The 19,793-nt window shown below is 36.8% G+C and overlaps 1 protein-coding gene across 4 annotated transcripts in view; it reads left to right on the forward strand.

Annotated features, from left to right (window-relative positions):
* LOC150104769 (rho guanine nucleotide exchange factor 17-like) overlaps positions 1 to 19,793 on the forward strand; it is a 678,990-nt gene that overhangs the window by 319,421 nt on the left and 339,776 nt on the right. For all 4 annotated transcript variants that reach the window (XR_016548547.1, XR_016548548.1, XM_090395338.1 and 1 more), the window contains one exon: positions 2,771 to 2,887. Coding sequence is in view for 2 of the 4 variants with exons in the window: in XM_090395338.1 (XP_090251464.1) it covers positions 2,771 to 2,887 (117 nt within the window). In the remaining 2 variants the exon portion in view is untranslated. The remainder of the gene's footprint in view (positions 1 to 2,770; positions 2,888 to 19,793) is intronic.

The following is a 19,793-nucleotide window of genomic DNA, read 5'->3' on the forward strand; positions in this document are numbered from 1 at the left end:
TCTTTTTTTTTTTTTTTTTTTTTTTTTTTTTGTACTTGGTAAGGATTACACCATCCACATCCCAAAAGACAATGGCAAGAACCTTCCCGGCTGACTTTTGTGTTCAAAACTTCTTTGGCCATGGAGAACCTTAGTGTCTCCACTCCATTGACTATTGTTTGGTCTCTGGGTCATAGTGATGAAGCCATGTTTCATCAACAGTCACAATCTTCTTCTTCTGCAGCTTGTCCCACTTAAGTGGGGTCGCTGTTAATTGATGAGTCTCCTCCACATCCTCCTGTCTTGGGCTGTCACTACTTTCAAGTTCTTCATCCTCAAGTCCTCTTCTACCATCTCTTCTTTGGTCATCCACGCTTCCTCCTTCCTTGCATGACCTTTCTTCCCACATATTCGTCCTCCCTCCTCATCACATGACCAAAGCATCTCAACTTTGCCTCCTGTATCTTTGCTCCTAAGTTCGTAACTTTCACTGTTCCCCTCACATAGTAATTTCTCAGACGATCCTTTCTGGTCACACCGCACATCCATCTAAGCATTCTCATCTCTGCTACCTCCATCCTGCTGATGTTATTTTTCCTCAGGGGCCACAGTTTCTATAGCATACGTCATAGCTGGCCTCACTATTGTTCTATAGATTTTGCCTTTCAGATTGATCGGCACCCTCTTATCGCATAGCACTCCAGCCATCTCTCAACAGTTCCTCCAACCTGCTTGTATCCTGCATCCCACTTCCTTCTCAGCCCCCCTCCATCTTCTTCCACTGTTGAACCTAAGTATCTAAAGTCCCTCACCTTCCTGATGACATTTCCTTCCAGCTCCAGATCAGTCTTCTGGCCACCATCCACTTTGCAACACATATACTCAGTCTCATACCTCTCTCTTCCAGTACTTTTCCTCCATCTTTCCAGTTTAGCTGCCAATTCTCCTCTTGAATCTGCACACAGCAAGATGTCATCTGCATACAACATTATCCAACGTACATCTTCTCTCACCTTCTCCATCACATCACAATATTAAACAGAAACAGACTTAATGCTGACCCTTGATGCAAGCTAACTGTTACTTGAAAACTTTTTGTCTGTTCCAGACAGGTCCGAACTCTTGTCTTCACATTTCTGTACATCTCCTGCACGAGCCTGACATATTTTTCGGTACTTCTTCTCCCTCAGACACCTCCAGACTTCTTGCCTTGGCACCCTATTGTATGCTTTCTCCAGAACAATAAACACCAGATGTAGGTCCCATTGTTTCTCTCGAAACTTTTCCATCATCTGTCGTAACCCAAAGATAACATCTGTCATTGATCTACCAGGCATGAAGCCAAATTGTTCCTTTGCAATCTTCACCTCCTTCCTCAATCTTCCATCAAGAACCCTTTCTAGGATTTTCATTGTGTGGGACATCAACTTTATTCCTCTGTAATTCTTACAGTCTTGTGCATCCCCCCTTTACCCTTATAGATGGGGGACAAGAGTACTTTCCCTCCATTCCTCGGGTATATTTTTCTGTTGGCAAACTTTCATGAACAGGTCCCACAGCAGGTCAATTCCCTCTTCTACCAACGCCTTCCATGCCTCCTCTGGAATCCTCAAAAAGGGCTCACCGATTTTCCATTCTTCATCCTCTTCATGGCCTCCTTCACTTCCAGTCTACTGATGTTCTGCACCATCCCCTCAGCAGACTTCCCATCTTCCCTGTGAGTCCTTGCATTTTCCTCATTGAAAAGTCCCACAAAGTATATTCTTCATCTGTTTCTTATGTCCACATCCCTCCATAATACTCTTCCTTCAGCGTCTTTGATCTGCCTCACATGGAAGATGTCTTTTGCTGCTTTATTTCTACCTTTTGCTAGTTGGTAAATTTTTCTCTGTACTTTCTTTGTTCCATCAACAGTTACAATATGAGCCAAAAAATTTGCACCTGATTTCTCAAAATGGCCCAAAATCCCTTGAGATGACAGCACATGTTCTCTCTTTTGGTCGGCATTCAAACATTTGGGACCCACTTTTCTGAGAGCTTCTCCATGTCTAGATGTTGGTGGATAATGACTCTAACTCATTTCTGGATATCAAATGCCCCCAGAGTTTTTGCAATATTTTTGGCTAGTATTCGTCTATCATTAAGGATCATGGTATGCACTGCATTGATGTTTTCAAGTGTGATCGCTGTGGATTGTCTTCCTGACTTGGGGCATCTGTTGTCTCAGGATGCCCAGTTTTAAACTTGGGCACCCATCTGGCAACTGTTGGATATACTGGGACACAGTTCCCTAAAGTTCCATACAAAGTTTGGTGAATCTCAGTTGCGGACTTTTCTTGCAGCACAAAAACTTGATGATGGCCTGTACCTCTGTCTTTGAATTTCTTCAAAACTTCTGTTCCTTAAAAGAAAAAGAACAAATTATTACAATTTGATGAAACATGGAGGTTAAAGGGTTTTAAGATATGTTCTTTCTTATGGTTATATTAGTTGCTTTAATATCATTTTTGTTCTAGGTGTTTATCAGAACTTTTCAGCTCCCCCCCCCCCCTCCATACATCTTGCAATTCATCATGTCAACTCATTCTGATGGTTTGTATTTTTGTGAGTCCTTGATTACTTTCAGAACTTGTTTTAGTTTCAAAGGCAAACATTTTTTACCTATTTGGTATAAAATAATAATGGATATTTATATAATTTATATTATTGATTTTCATTGCCAATTTGAAATATTGTATGCTTATTTCTTCACAAATTGAATTTCTTTAATAATCTACTTTTTTTTTTTTAGTTCACCAAGCAGCCAATTATTGATACATATACTGCTTTCATTAACAATTGGAAGTCAGCAAAGGAAGCAATTAAATTAGCTACTCAAGCAAAACCAGCTTTTGCAAAATTTTTAGAGGTAAGTTACCCCCCCCCCCCCTGAAAATATAGCACATGTAATTTCATTTTCCTTAAGTTATAATATTATTGTTATTTTCCTCTGTGGAGTTGTGACTGATCATATGAGATTCTAACTTTTACATTTTGCCCATAGATGTATGAATTAAACTTATTTAATGCCACTACATTCAAAGCCCAATCTAACAATGCATTCTACTTACTAAAATTACCCCTGGGCAATTTTAGTAAGTAGAATGCAAATCACCTTACCTGCAGCATTGACTAATGCATGATAATGATACCTCTCCCACCATCTGCTGCCTTGTGGAAAAAACTTTTCTAATTAACTGCAGCTTCCTCTCAGTAACACATCAGCAATCTTCCTCTCAGCATTTTTGCCTGTTGCTTTCTATTTCAAAATGCTGCAATTCACATTTTCTTCATTTATTCTTTCATGCTGAAAAATGAATGTTTCAGAAAATGATAGATCTTCCTCCACGATTATTCATACCCCTCTTTTCCACTGAACTGCTGCTCACATCCACAAATTTCACCCTTGCTGAGTTTAATTAGTTGTTCTCTGTTCAATCACAGAAAGTAGTTTGTTTAGTTATCTCCATTCTGTCACGAATATGACCGGTTTCTTTCCTTTACCTCCTCTGTGAACTATGTTGTAGTTAATGATTAGTTAAGTTGGAATATGTAGTTCTTTCACTTTTTCAAGAATATGTTAAAACTCAGTTAATCACTAACTATATTGCATTGTATCTACATTGTAAGAAATGGGTAAGAGTGTGTATGTGTGTGTGTGTGTGGGGGGAGACCCATAGCAGTTCCATCTATCTGTTTATGTTCTTCCAAGAAAAATATCCAGAATTAAAGGCAAAGGAAAAGAGATGTAAAATATCAGGAGGAAAAATGTCTTTTAAGAGTTTAAGATGTCATTCAAGGGAATATTGGTAAACAGCGAGGTGATGTCAAATCTAACCAAGAAATTTTTTTTTTAATGTTAGATTTTCAATAGAAGTTTTAGAAAATGGGTAGGTTTTTTTTCTTACATGGGATGTGGTATGATTAGTGAAGTGAGAGGGGTAAGAGAGTTTGCTAGCTCTTTTGATAATTTGATTTGTAGCATGGAGAATCAGTGGCATCTTACTATAGGTCTTAGGTGAGAATTGGGTTTATGGATTTTTGGTTAACCATATATCCCAGGGTTGTGATGAGGGGGAGGATGAGAACTAAAGTTTTGCAATTTTAAATGGATGTTGTTAATACAAAATGGATATATAAAATGCTCTTGCTATATTACTGACTATAATAAATTTAGTTTAATCCTTTATCCAAGTGTGAGCAAACAAAGTTTGCACCTGAAAGTATCTTCAGGACTAGGGTAAGATGGTACTACACCGGGCAACTCGTTGCAAAGGTGGAGCAAGCTGACATCACTCCTATCTCAGTATCTCCCATAATGCAAAACACATCTCCTTGTGGATATGTATAATGTTATGCATTAAGGGAAGGACCACTACCCAGACTTAGTGTTGTACCACCTTACCCCAGTCCTGAAGATACTTTCAGGTGCAAACTTTGTTTGCTCACACTTGGATGAAGGATTAAACTAAATTTATTATAGTCTAACCAAGTAAAAAATAAACTTTTAACATTTTTATATACTTACTAGTTTGGCACTTCATTCCTGCTATCTCTAACCTAAAGAAAACCTTTTCAGCATTTCACAGAAACCAGTCTGCACTTATTTTAAGCAAATGTAAAAATATTTCTTTTGTCCATCGAACCTTTCACTTGCTTGTTAATATATTTTAAACTAGGTGATTTTTATTGCTGGTATTAGAACACCATATTACTTTTTTGGAAGCCTGAAAGTGACTTGAAAATGTACCATGTTTGGTTTCTAGAAGTACACTCTGGGATTGATGATTCCTTTGTCACTGTATTGGCATGTTGTAGTTTTAACACTTCTTGTGGATGAGATTGTAATAAAAAAACTTTTCAACCTTTTATGGTCATGATTACCATTTAAAAAAAATGCATTGGATATTTTCCACAGGCATCCCACTATGTGAAACTTAATTGCTTGCAAACATGCTGGCCAGCAGTTGAGCCATGTTTGAGTCATATCCCAGTGTGTGCATTCCTGGTAATAACTTTTCTATAAAAGTGAAGACATAATATGGAAGCTTATCTCCATCATTCTGTAAAGTGAATGCTGACCACCATGTTATCATGAAAGAAAGAAAGAAATGCTTGCATTTGTGCATGATATATGCTGTCAAATCCAAAAGGAGTCTCAGATCTATGATCGACTAGATATGCCCAGATTGACAAGTAAAAACAATCTGGAATAAAATCCAGAAAATGAAGGGAGAAATTCCATACCCCCTTCCCCACTTTCAATCCTGGAACATAATAGATGCATAATTACAGATCTAAAATAATAATAATTATCATTATTATTACTTTCTGTTTCTGTAACCAGGAGATCAAATCCGTGCATAAGAATATGAGGCCTGATCAAGGCTTTATACAATAGAACCATAATCTCTTTTTCTGCATGTTAACTTCCTCTGCATCATTACCATAATCTGATGTGATCTTCACGACTTGTGCAATACAATGTCTGAATAGATCCTTGTCCATCACCCACAGGTCTCTTCTCTCCTCAACTTCCTCCAAAATTCCCATTGTTGCTTACCAAATTTCAGAATCTTACATACTTTGGCATTTGAACTAACAATTCCATATTGTTACCATTCATACAATCTATTCAAGTCCTCCTGTAAGGCCACAACATTTGCTGGATTCCCCATCACTCTCCTCAGTTTTGCATCATCTACAACCAGTTGTATATCACCAGTTAAACTCATTCGAATATCATTAATTGCAAACTAAATAAAAATTATCCCAAAACAGACTCCTGCAGCACTTCACTAGTGACTTTCCTCTTCTGGGAATACTGCATCCCTACACCTATCAGCTGTTGCCTATCCCACTAACTAATCTATCATCTAATCCCAACTGCTCCTGTGTAATTAGCAATTTGTTTTGCAGCAATCTATCAAAAGCTTTTGCAAAATCTTAGTATATCACTGTATATGCATTTCCTTTGTCCATTACGAGGGTGGTCTGAAAAGTTCTCGGCCTCGACCATAGATGGCAACACTGTTGGCAAGATTTTTTTTTTTTTTTAAGTTGGTACATCTGTCATAAGCATCTGTGTGAAATTACAAGTCATTCTATCAAGTACTTTGTTTTATACATCTGTTCTGAAGCAAAAGTGTTGTTTGTATCCCTTGAAATGGATAAAATTGAGTATTGTGGGGTTATAAAATTCTTTGTAAAATAAGATTTAACATCAAATGAAATTCATTCGAAGTTCATAAAAGTTTATGGGCACTCTTCTCCTTCATTTTCGACAATTAACAAATGGGCTTTTTTAAACCGAGTGTAAACATGGTCGTACCAACCTTTAAGATGATCCACGTGAAGGAATTCCAAAAAGTATAACAACACCAGAAATCAATGTATGGTATTGGATGACCGGAGAGTCAAAGTGCGTGAAATTGCTGAGACTGTAGGCATTTCAAAAGAACGTGTAGGATATATTTTGATATGTAGCCAGCAAAAGAAAGAATGATTATGGAAGGATGACATTGATTGGAGAAAATGGTATAAAGACAGCTGTTGCAGAATGTGTGGTGGAGATACTTAATGAGCAGTTCATAAAGATCTTTCAATCTTGTGAATGTGACTTCATGGAGAGATTGAGAGCAGTTGATGATGGGGATGAGAGACTGACTGTAAGTGAGCAAGAGGTGTTTGGGTAGTTGAGTAAACTAGATGTAAATAAGGTTGTGGGACTTGATAATATATCACTGTGTATTCTGAAGGAATGTCCCAGAAAGTTGACACCTGCCTTGACATATTTTTTAATACAAGTCTTGCACTGGGTCAAGTTCCTAAAGAGTGGAAGGAGGGCAAGATTGTGCCACTTCATAAAGGAGGTGATCGAACTCAAGCATCAAACTATAGGCTTATCTCTGTGTCAGGTGTTGTGGTTAAGTTGTTGGAGAAGCTTGTGAGAACTAAGATCCATAGTTGGGTTGACAACAATGGTATAATCTTTGATGGACAGCATGGATTTGCTAAAGGGAGGTCATGTTTTAGTAATCTACTTACTTATTACAATAAAGCAACTGCTTCCTTGGACAATGGAGAAGGATACACAGTAATATACTTGGATTTTGCAAAAGCTTTTGATAGAGTGCCTCATGTTGACAGTCAAACTAGAGCAGATGCGGTTGGATATTAGATTAGTGCATTGGATTGGAGACTGGCTATCTGATAGGTATCAACAAGTTGTGTATGGGGGGTGCGATATCCAGGAAAAGGAAAGTCACTATTGGAGTGCCTCAGGGGTCTGTTTTAGGGCCATTACTATTTAACTTGTATATTAATGATATTGGCGAAGATTTGAATGGAGATATTCAGTTGTTTGCAGATGATGCAAAGTTGGGACGAACCATAAAGAGTAGTGAATATGTTGTGGCCTTGCAAGAATACTTGAATAAATTGAGTGATTGGGCAAGCAGATGGGGATGCGAGTTCAATGTTGCAAAATGTAACGTTTTAAAATTTGGAAAACAAAGATGGGATGCAGAATTTATGCTTGGTGAGAATATATTGTTAGAGGTAGAGGAAATAAGAGATCTGGGGGTGATAGTGGATAAGGATCTAAAATTCAGGGGACACATTGCCAAAATTGTGAAGACAACACAAAGGCTTCTGGGAATGATGCGGAGGACACTGACATGTAGAAGTAGGGAGATTCTTGTTCCATTGTATAAGGCTTTGATTAGGCCACACATTGACTATTGTGCCCAGATTTGGTCACTGGGTTTTCAGAAGGATGAAGAGATGTTGGAAAGGATCCAAAGGCGACTGACTAAGGTAGTTTCTGACCTCTGGAATGTTGAGTATGAGGAAAGATTGAGAAGATGTAATTTGCAGAGTCTGGTGGAGAGGAGGAAGAGGGGAGATATGATAGAGACCTACAAGTTGGTAAGGGGTTGTTATAAGATCAATGGTGGAGTAGTTCTACAGAGAATAGTGGGTGATCAGGGGAAAACCAGAGGTCATCCCTGGAAACTGTATAAAGAGGGTGTGAGTAGGGGAGTGAGAGGCAGGTTTTTTTTTCGTGCAGAGTTGTGAATGATTGGAATGCCTTGCCTGAGAGTGTGGTGTCTGCAAGGAGTTTGAGTGTGTTTAAGACATGGTATGATGAGATGTATGTATGATAAAAGGACCTCCCAGATGAGTCTTTGACTCCATGAGATCTTGGGGTAATAATAATAATATTTTGCATGAATAATTGCAAATGAAAAAGCGTTGCACAAGATGGGTGCTACACTTGCTCACAGCAGTTTCAAAAATGAAAATCTCATGGAAATCTCTGAACAGTGCATTTTAACAAGAATAAAACTGATTTTGTGTGTTGATTTATTACTATGGATGAGACTTAGATTCAGCATTAGACACCAGAATCCAAACAGCAGTCAAAACAGTGGACAGAAGCCGGTTGTCCAATGCCAAAGAAGTCAGTTCCATCAGCAGGAAAGGACATGGCTTCGGTGTTTTGGGATGCTAAAAGCACTTTGTTTATTAATTATCTTGAAAAGGGTAAAACAATAACCGGGGAATATTATTCTGATTTTTTAACCAGGCTAGACGAAAACATTCGTGAGAAAAGACCCGGTTTGCAGAAGAAAAAATAGTCTTTCAGGACAATGCACCCTACCCACAAAGGTGCTTTGGTAATGGGAAAATTAAGGGATCTGCACTGTGAATTGTTGGAACATCTACCCTATTCCCCAGATTAGGCCCCTCTGATTTCTATCTCTTCCCAAAACTAAAGCTCTTCCTTGCTGGTTAGCGTTTTTCTTCGAATCAAGAGGTGATTGCAGCTGTAGAGGGGTATTTTGCAGATCTTACTGAGAAACTACTACAGGGATAATTTTTTCATTGTTAGGCAGAGAACTTTTCAGACCACCCTCACACATTTTTATGTAACTAAGTTGTTAAGCATGACCTCCCTTAAAAAACCCATGCTAACAAGAGCACAGAATACCAAACCCACTTTTGTATCCTGACTCTCATCTAGCTCTCCAATATCTTAACTACAACTCCAGATATACAGATTAGCCTATAACATATCTAAGCCAGACTTTGGATTTTAAAGTAAAACATTCTAGAGCACATTGCTCAAAAGCTTCCATATAAAAGTTAGCAATTGGCAGGATAATGGTGAGTCCATGACTGTGTCTTCTTTTTGCCAGTAAAAAGTATTTTGCCATGCAAAATAACCAGAACGTAGTACATGGGCAAAGGGTGCCGTGATATCTAAGCCTAGCCTGGCCTAGATATGTTGATGATGTTTTTGTTATCTGGTCCCATGGCTGCCAGTCATTAGACATTTTCCTTAGCCATCTAAACAAACAAGACAAATGCATACAATTCACATTGAAATTGAAAGTCAGAGCACACTTCCTTTTCTAGATACCCTTGTCACACATATTCCATCTGTCAGTCTTTCCTTCACTGGTTACTGTAAGCCTACACATACCAATACACACATGCACACTCTTAACACACCACCCAATACAAAAATTACATGAAATTAACTCACTTAAAAACAGGGTTTGTTTTAAAGATTTATCCAGTGAGCAAGCACTTAAACATTAATTAAAAGTTATCAGCAACACTTTCCTGAAAAACAGCTATAGCAAAAATACTATCAACAAACTTCTTCACAAGTCTCCACTTATAAACAAAAATAAATTAGATTATTATGAAAGAACAATATTTATGAATAAATTAAAATGTAGGAACCATTAGTTTATAAGGGAATTGTGAGGAGGTGAATAGTCTATTACAGAACCTTAATGTGAATACATCTGTGGGATTGGATCGTATACTGGCACAGGTCTTATGTGAAGTGGCTAAAGAATTATCAGTGCCCTTGACCATGTTGTTTAATCTGAGTCTCGGGTCTGGTTTAGTCCTGAAGGTGTGGAAAGAGGGGTAAATACTTCCACTGCATGAAGGAGGATCCAAGACTACTGTTGCAAATTACCGACAGATCAGCATATCAGGTTGTCATCCTGATATGTTGATCGGTTGAAGATTTGTGGGTTGCAGAAATTGGTTGATTGGCGGAGGAGGGGGGGATATGATTGAGACATTCAAATTACTGAAGGGTTTCTATAAAATTAATTCATAAGATATTTTTGAGAACAGGGCTGGTTGTGGGAGGACTAGGGGACATCCATGGAAGCTGGGCAAGAGTGTGGTTAGTAAGGGTGTTAGAGCTGGGTTCTTTACTTTTAGCGTGCTGAATAAGTGGAATAAGCTGCCAGAGTCTGTAGTGGGTGCTGTGACAGTGAATGAGTTTAAGGCAAGGTATTATCAGATACTGTGTGAATGTCGAATAGTTGTGATGAACATGATTTGGGGCCTCCCTCGATGAGTCTAAGGACTCCCTGGAGTTGCACGTAATAATAATATTAAGGTCATCATCTGGAGCGCGCGCGCACACACACACACACACACACAAGACAAGCTATATTATATTTCAAGCAGTATGCTAAAGTGACAATGATATATCAACCATTATTCTACTGGCCTGACCTCTAGTGGGAAAAAACACTATAGCCTCTTCATAACATTTATTAATACTTTTTTAACAGCAAAACTGGTGGCCTAAATTAATATAATGTACACTTATGTGAAATTACTGAAGTTCAGATCCTAGATTATTACAGTTCTAATTATAAGTAACTCTTAGATCAAAAGTTTATGTGGGGAGAATATGTGCCATCCATATTCTTGGAATTTTTAGACCACCATTATTGTTAAGATTAGAGTGGTTGATAAGAATTTCACAGGTCTCTTTCAATTTACACTCATACCACATTTTGGTGTGATGTAAAGAACAGGTGCCTTTCCAGTTAATTCTATGGAGAGTATTCAAGGCATGATCAGAAATCAGAAAAGCCAGATTTTACTATAGTTATTAAATTTAATGTGCCGTTTATGTTCCTTTTTTTTGGATAGGAATTTTGCATCCTTTTTCATCTATATAGTGTAAATTTACAGATGCAATGAATATGGTATACTCCAAGGAAGATCAGTGGAGAAAGCGAATCCTTGGAGGAGGTGAATAAGTTCTTTAATTTTTCATGAGATTTAAAGGTGGCACTAAGGTTCTATTTCTGTAGTATTCTGTTAATTTTATCTGATATCTCTTTAATGTAAAGAATGGCTACAGTTTTATTATTATTATTATTATGGGCGACTCCAGGGAGTCCTTAGACTCATCGAGGGAGGCCCTAAAAATCATGTCCACACAACTATACGACATTCTCACAGTATCTATCATACCTTGCCTTGAACTCACTCACTGTCATAGCACCCACAACAGACTCTGGCAGCTTATGCCACTCATTTACCACTCTAAAAGTAAAGAACCCAGCTCTAACACCCTTGCTAACCACACTCTTGCCCAGCTTCCATAGGTGACCCCTAGTTCTCCCACCACCAGTCCTGTTCTCAAAAATATCCTCTGAATTAATCCTATAGAAACCCTTTAGCAATTTGAATGTCTCAATCATATCCCCCCCTTTTCCGCCTATCAACCAATTTCTGCAACCCACAAATGTTCTCATAAGGTTCATTCCATAGACCTGCTATCATCTTGGTCACTTGCCTCTGGATCCTCTCAACCTCCTCCCCATCAAGAAGAAACCTAGGTGACCAAATCTGGGCACAGTAGTCGAGATGGAGTCTTATCAAGGCTCGATACAGAGGAACAGTAACATGCTTGTCTGCTCGTCATCGTATTCTTCAGTAACCAAGTGATTTGATGAGCTGATTTGGCCACTTTTGCAATGTGCCCCCTAAACTTCAACTCTTTATCCTACAACACTCCTAAAATCTCTTGTCAGCCATGTTTCACTAATACCAACAACCTGTGGCCTGGAGGTGCCAATCAAGGCCAAAAACTCCTCCTTCTTGTTCCTAATACTCCTGGCATTAGTGTACATGAATTGCAGAAGCCCGTTAGTCCCATCCCTACTTTGATGCCTTATACTAACTATCCCATTGTGATTTGTTGTCCTTCGTACTCGCTCGGGCATATTATACTCATTCATACACTCAACTGCCTCCCTAAAGTCTGCATATCTACTCCCCCCCCCTTAATAAATCTAGTTTCCCTGAGTCTGTACTTCCACTTCATCAACACTTTTTCAACCCACCGTACACCAAATCCATTCAAATGTAAACCATCCTCTTATATAAATCCTTTCGCCCATCGAACTCACTCCACACACCCACAAATTCCACACTACTCTCCAAGTCATTGGCAATTATGGCCCTCCTCCTAAACACTTCACTGTCATACCGCGGCAAAATACTCAACATCCTAAATCTCTCACTCTTCTCTTTTGCTACCTCAAGTAATTCCCTCACATCCTCCATCATTTTCATTTTGTCTTCTTTCAAATCATTTGTTCCTGCCACGACTACATTTCTTTCACCCTCTGTTTTTGTGCTCTAATAGACTCGCTGACGTCCTTTATGTTCACACCCAGTTGGTACGATTTCATCAAACTCTCAACTATCACACCTCTTAATAACAGATCTCCATACAGCACTCGCTCCTTCATTTTGTTTATGTTTACGAACATTCTCTTATTTTTTGTATCAGACTTTTGCCGTTTATTAGTTGGTACGTTCGGTACACATTTTTGCATACGCTCCAGTTGCCGTTTTGCTCTATGTATTGCTCTGCTCAACCATGCGATCTCACTACTTGCATCTATCTCACCGTTTTCATTATCATTTAAATCATCGATTCGTTCTGTATTTCTACCTTCGTTTACACTTTCAACATCGCTCTCACACCTATCTGGTACTACCTCGCAATTTCTTATCACATCACTATTTTCTATATTCTGACTTTCTTTAACGATATCACTCTCGCCACCCGAAACACACTTTAGATTCTCATTCTCCTTACACTTTCTAAAAAATAACACAGAAAACACAAAAATCACACAGACACACTAAGATACGAAAAGCAACAATACTACGTAAAATTCTAGTAAAATTGCCAATGATAACATAAAATACTACTGATCTTTTCAGGAGCTCTCGACAAGCCAACAATCATATCAGTGCAACACCTACCGATCAGTGCGATACCTACCGAATATGAAGGTCGAAACAGAGGGAGGGGTCAAGGCCTCCCCCCCCCCCCCAAAAAAAAAAGAAAAAGTTAAAAAACACTAGAAAAATTTCCAAAATACTTTTCCTAATTAAAATTCAGTTTTTATTTATGTGTGTCATGTCTTCTATTTCAAAAATGCTTATGAATTAGGGGTCACATAAGGTGAGAGAACCCTATAGCATGTTTCTCAACCTATGGTCCGCGATGATGGGACAAGTGGTCCACAGGCTTAAATTAACCAAATAAATCTATATATTTTAATCATCCAAACAAAAAAAATTAAAATTGAATAAGTAAGTAAAAATTATTAAAATAAAATGAAAACTTAAAAAACAACAACAACAAAAAATAGCAGCAGAATGTTCATTCGTGAACATTCTGCCATTATTTTAATTTGTAGCGGCAGAATGACAAGTAATAAAAGAGGGGTGAAGTGAAAAACAATATGGTTTTATTGCTTCCACCTTCCCTTGCTGTTTTGTCAGATTTGAAGTGAACATGTGTTATCCACATGACCACATTTCAACCGATTGCTTGTTGTTTATTGATTTTTATTGTTGAAGGTTTTCCTCCTTCAACCAAGGCTCAATATATCTTCAGAAGTGCTAAGTAATACTTAGACAAAATGTGTTGTAACTCCAGCATTTATATATTTTTCGGAAATCGTGCGAAAAGCAAGCTGACAATTGAGTTGAAATGCTAACTCTCTTCAACCGAATTCCAGTAATATGTGAAACTGCCATAACAGCATTCACTATATATATATATGTATATCTTAGTTTTAACACATTTACGAATTTTAAACAGTTTTGGTTGAATTTTATTGCTGCCAAGCGAACTCACACAATCTAATTAATAACAATAGCTTTTAGTTAGATACTGTGTTTGCCAGTGCAACATATGGTTTAGCTTGAGTCTATATATACAGCATAGTTTCTGTATGAGGGGACATGTGATTTATTAATTAGTGTCGTTTTTATCCCAGTTGTCTCTAATTGCACTATTTGTTGAGAAATATATTACACAGACTGCTTATACCTTATTCACTGACATAATAAAAGTACTTATTTTTCTTGACTTTGCAATATAGTGTTTATTGGGGGAGGGCGTGTTGTTTACTGCAGGAGCAAGTTACTATTGCCCTGCTCTGAACGTGTTTCAGCTTTTTTTTTTTTCATTTGCAAAGTATATGCGAAACTTTTTAATTTCTTTTTTCGAAAAGTAAAATCAAGGGTGAGAGTTATATGCGAGTAAGTAAGGTATTTCTATTATGGATAAGTACGTTGGTACCTTCTTTAAACGGAAAAATATCTTGAATGACAGTGATAATACAAAACGATTTTGTAATGACACTTTGTGTGTAGTTTCTGAAGAGAAGGAGGTCTGTAACGAATCCACAGAAACACAGAATTCCCATCAGTTGCAATGCGATAATATTATATTATTATTATTATTATTATGGGCAACTCCAGGGGTCCTTAGACTCATCGAGGGAGGCCCCAAATCATGTTCATCACAACTATTTGACATTCACATAGTATCTATCATACCTCGCCTTAAACTCATTCGCTGTCGCCTCACCCACCACAGACTCTGGCAGCCCATTCCACTCATTCACCACTCTAAAAGTAAAGAACCCAGCTTTAACACCCTTATTAACCACTCTGTTGCCCAGCTTCCATGGATGTCCCCTAGTCCTCCCACAACCAGCCCTGTTCTCAAAAATATCTTCTGAATTAATTTTATAGAAACCCTTCAGTAATTTGAATGTCTCAATCGTATCTCCCCTCCTCTGCCTATCAACCAATTTCTGCAACCCACTAATCCTCAACCTGTTCTCATAAGGTTCATTCCATAGACCTGCTATCATCTTGGTCACTCGCCTCTGGATCCTCTCAACCTCCTCCCCATCAAGAAGAAACCTAGGTGACCAAATCTGGGCACAGTAGTCGAGATGGGGTCTTATCAAGGCTCGATACAGTGGAACAATAACATGCTTATCTGCTCGTCAACGTATTCTTCAGTAACCAAGTGATTTGATGAGCTGATTTGGCCAGTTTTGCAATGTGCCCACCAAACTATAACTCCTTATCCACCAACACTCCTAAATCTCTTGCCTCATCAATTTCCTGGAGTACAGTCCCACCAATGTAGTAAACTGCTACTGATCTTTTCACCCCAAAATGTATAACCTTACATTTTGCCACATTAAATCTGGGCACAGTAGTCGAGATGGGGTCTTATCAAGGCTCGATACAGTGGAACAATAACATGCTTATCTGCTCGTCAACGTATTCTTCAGTAACCAAGTGATTTGATGAGCTGATTTGGCCAGTTTTGCAATGTGCCCACCAAACTATAACTCCTTATCCACCAACACTCCTAAATCTCTTGCCTCATCAATTTCCTGGAGTACAGTCCCACCAATGTAGTAAACTGCTACTGATCTTTTCACCCCAAAATGTATAACCTTACATTTTGCCACATTAAATTGACATCCATTCTCCTTAGCCCAGAACTCCATCCAAATCATCCTGCAAAATTTTGACGTCATCTGCATTCACTATTGCCCTACCCAACTTTGCATTATCTGCGAACAAATGAACTGTTTCTCTCAGATCCTTTCCTATATCATTAATGAACAAATTAAACAGCAGTGGTCCAAGAACAGATCCTTGTGGCACACGACTAGTCACAGGCCGTCTTTTGGACTCTACTCCTGAATAAACTACTCTCTGTAATTATCTCATAGAAGATGTATGAACTCCATTTCCTTTTTGCTACGTGCTATTTCCTCCTTCCAATTGATATCACCATAATTAAAATCTCCCATAGCTTCTAGTACCATCTAGATAATTTTCATGCCTTTAAAATGTTCTGTCCTTAGTCCAGTGATGATTGTGGTTATTTCTCTATTTTCATTAATTTTGCTGATTTCATTCTTATTCTTGATAGTTTGTTTTACCAATCTTAGTTTTGCGACAGAGTTAGTATCAGGAAATTCACACAGGAAATTCATGAACAATGAATTTTCTGTATGAGTTTTGTTTTTCCATTTTTTAATGCTTCAAGTGCAGATTTTGAGTCACTGTAGATGGTTATTCCTTCTGTAATGTTTATTACTAGATTAAAAAGAGAGAGAGAGAACTTGAGAGATGCTTGTATAGCTGTTAATTCACAAGGTGAAGTTTGAAGCTATTTTGCCAGTTGTGGATTTGATTTGCATTTCCTTGCCTCCAGGTAGAGTTAGAAAAACCTCTGCGCTTCCTCGAATTCTTCATCAGTTGATCCATCAATATCGGCAATGACATGGTTTAGATTATTTAAGTGATGTATGGTGTCAAGTCCTTTTTTTTTATTTTCATGCTGTGAATCCTTTTTTGAACAAGGTTCTAGTAGATTTAAGTTAATCTTTGTTTTTTGGTAGTACAGTGGAAAAGAATGGCTCTTTGCTTATTTCAATGGACAGGTGCTCTAAGTTGATCTGTTTTCTAATTTCATGATCATATTGAAAAGTAGATGATTCCTTTAGTCTAGATTTTCCTGTCCAGGTATCAAAAGTCCTGAATGATATGTGATCCTGTTGTTGGCTCTCGCTTCTGTTAGTGAATTTAACTGTGGAGAGTTTTCTTCTGTCTTCTGGTATGTGAAGTCCACATTGTTGTTCAGCTTTTAAATTATTTGTGGATGAGACTGCACCTATAATAATTTTTGCTGCTCTGGATCCTGCTCTGTCAAGTTTTTCTTTTGAGCTAGTAGAAGCTGGAACCCAGATTGCTGAAGCATATTCCTAGTGGGTTGTATGAGTGCCATATATGTAGTTTTGAGTGTCTTTCGTTTTACACTCCACTTTGTTCCACAAAGCCTTTTGATGATATTAAGCCTTTTAAGAGCTTTATTAGATATATTTGTAAGATGAGTTGTATATCTCAGTTCAGTATGTAGGGTTATGCCTAGGTATTTTGGTGACTCCCTTTTTCCTATTTTTGTATTATATGTTTTGATTTGGGGGTTATAATTGTGTCTATTTTTTCTGTCAGTGGCGAAGATACTCCGTTTTGATTTTTTGAGTTAATCTGTAATTTAAGTTCCTTTGCCCATCTTTCTAAGCCTTTTATTGATTTATTTAGGACTTTTTCAGATTGTTCAGAATTACTGCTTGTGTGCCAGATTGCTATATCATCTGCATAGCATGCTAGTTTTGTGTCATTTATTCATGTGAGGATGAATATTGTTCACATAAGTGAGAAATAGGAGTGGGCTTTAAACAGAACCTTATGGGACTCCAGCCCAAGTTCGATGCATGTCGGAATAAATTCCATAACGTTTACTTTAATTTTTCTTCCTTTCATGAAATCTGAAATCCAAATTAATGCATTCCCCCTTATTTCAGTATCATATGAAATTTTTATTAACTTTTGTCTACAAACAAGATTGAAGGCAGCTGTAAGATCAGAGATTGCTGTTGTCTTCTTTGGTGGTTTTTCTTGAAAGCCATCTATGACTGATTGGAAAAGATAATTGATCTTCTCTACTGTGTTGAGACCTGTATGCAGTCAGTGCCACACCATGGGCAGGAGGCGCCCTTGTGCAAAACATTTTTCAGCGCCCCCCATAAAATAAGTTTCCATGAAAAATTTTTGCAAAAAATTGTACTTTGTTAAAAATACAAAACAGTTTATATGCATACATAAAAATAAAAATTTTATTTAACAGTAGTAGAACATTGTAATCACTGAAATTCATTAATAAGGAATTTTTAATAATAAAACTTTTATTTTAATATTAAAAAAATATTACATAACAAAGATAATTTGGAGATATGCTTTTAACTATATAACAATTAGTATAAATGCAGATTTATTTTACATTATCCATCTTGCTTTAGCCACCACAAAATTTTTAATAATATCTTTAATGTCTAATGAATCCATAATATTATTTTCAATTGATATAATTGATAAATCCGTTAGTTGCTCTCCAGACATTGTTGACCGCAAATAATTTTTTATTAGTTTCAGTTTTGAAAAACTTCTTTCCCCTGATGTTACGGATATTGGTAATAAATAAATACGCATCACCATCGCAGTATTCGGAAACGTGTCGGTTAATTTATTTTCGTATATATAATTTAAAACATCCTGAGGAGCCAACTCTTTTTTCTTTTAATAAAACATTGCAAAGTTTTTAATTCCTCAAATAAAGTCATACCATCAATATCGCGATTGTTGGAATCTTCATTTAAGTGCAAATCTTTACAATGTTTCATTAAATCTTCATCGCTCCAATCTTTTAATTTCTTAATGTCTCTTATAACTTTAAAGTCCTCGCTATGTTGTTTTAAGAGTATGAATCTTTCCGTGACTGAAGTTATTGTCGTGTAGAAAATCGCAAAGAAAAAATTTATTTTAAAATTTTGTTTAGGATCATGCGTTGTCTCATCTGATACTTCATAACCAAACTTTTTTGTTTTTGTTCTTTTGCGAATGTCTGGAAAAATAGGATCAATATTAAGATCGTTTGCTACTTCTTTTGCAGTTCTAATAATATTTTCAAAATATTGGTCTGTTCGGTGAGTATTTAATTCTTGTATAACATAATCAAGATTTTCTGTAATTTTTCTTATATCAAATGTCGGATTCTGCATTATTTTGCTTGCAACATTTACGAGACTTAAGATTTCGTACCAAACATGAACAGAGCAAATAAATTTAAATGAATAAATCTTTGAAATTAAGATGTCTGCCTGAACTCTAGAATCGATATCTTTAGTTTCATCTTCCATAATATAAAAAACAGCCTGATTAATTTCCTTGATATTATTTTTAAGTGGCTTTATTGCTTTTACTCTACTTTCCCACACAATAATAGCAGAAAGTGATTTCAAATTTAAAACACGAATATGTTTTTTTTAATATAGCCAAATGCTTCACAGATATTGAAAAATAATTATATAATTCCTGTATTAGCATAAAAAATTTACAGTTTCACAGATATCTTAGCTGCATCATTAACTATCAAATTTAATGAATGAGCAGCACACGGAATAAAAAAAATCTTGAATTTATTTCAAGGATTTTTTTCTGCAGTCCATTATGTTTACCTCGCATATTTGAACAGATAACATAAGCTTGGCCGCGTAAATCAGAAATGTTAATATCCAATAATTTTTTATAAATTGAAATAGTCCTTGCCCAGTCCTTGTATCTTCTGCAGATTGAAAACCCAAAAATATTCATGAATTTCTGCTATATTTCTATCTTTATTTTGATTAACAAATCTAATAACAATAGATAATTGTTCTGTGTGGCTTATATCTGGAGTAGTGTCAAGAATTAATGAATAATAACCATTTCTGAACTTTTTTGTTTTATAGCTTCAGAAATTATATGGATGATTTCATTTTGTATTTTATCACCTAAATAATGAGCAATGTTCCTTTTTTGTGATGTTTGGATGCGATGCAAGTGTTCTGCCATTATCGAATCAAATTTAGCGACAGTTTCTACTGACTTTCAAAAATTGCTGTTATCATTTTCAAAATGTTTTTGTGAAGAATCTCTAAAAGCTATACACTGTCTTGATAAATATTGTATTATGTAGATTAACTGTTCTAAAA

The sequence above is a fragment of the Typopeltis vanoorti genome, chromosome 7, assembly GCF_054136105.1.
Source record: "Typopeltis vanoorti isolate ZY-2024b chromosome 7, IOZ_Tvanoo_1.0, whole genome shotgun sequence".
Lineage (NCBI taxonomy): Eukaryota > Metazoa > Arthropoda > Arachnida > Uropygi > Thelyphonidae > Typopeltis > Typopeltis vanoorti.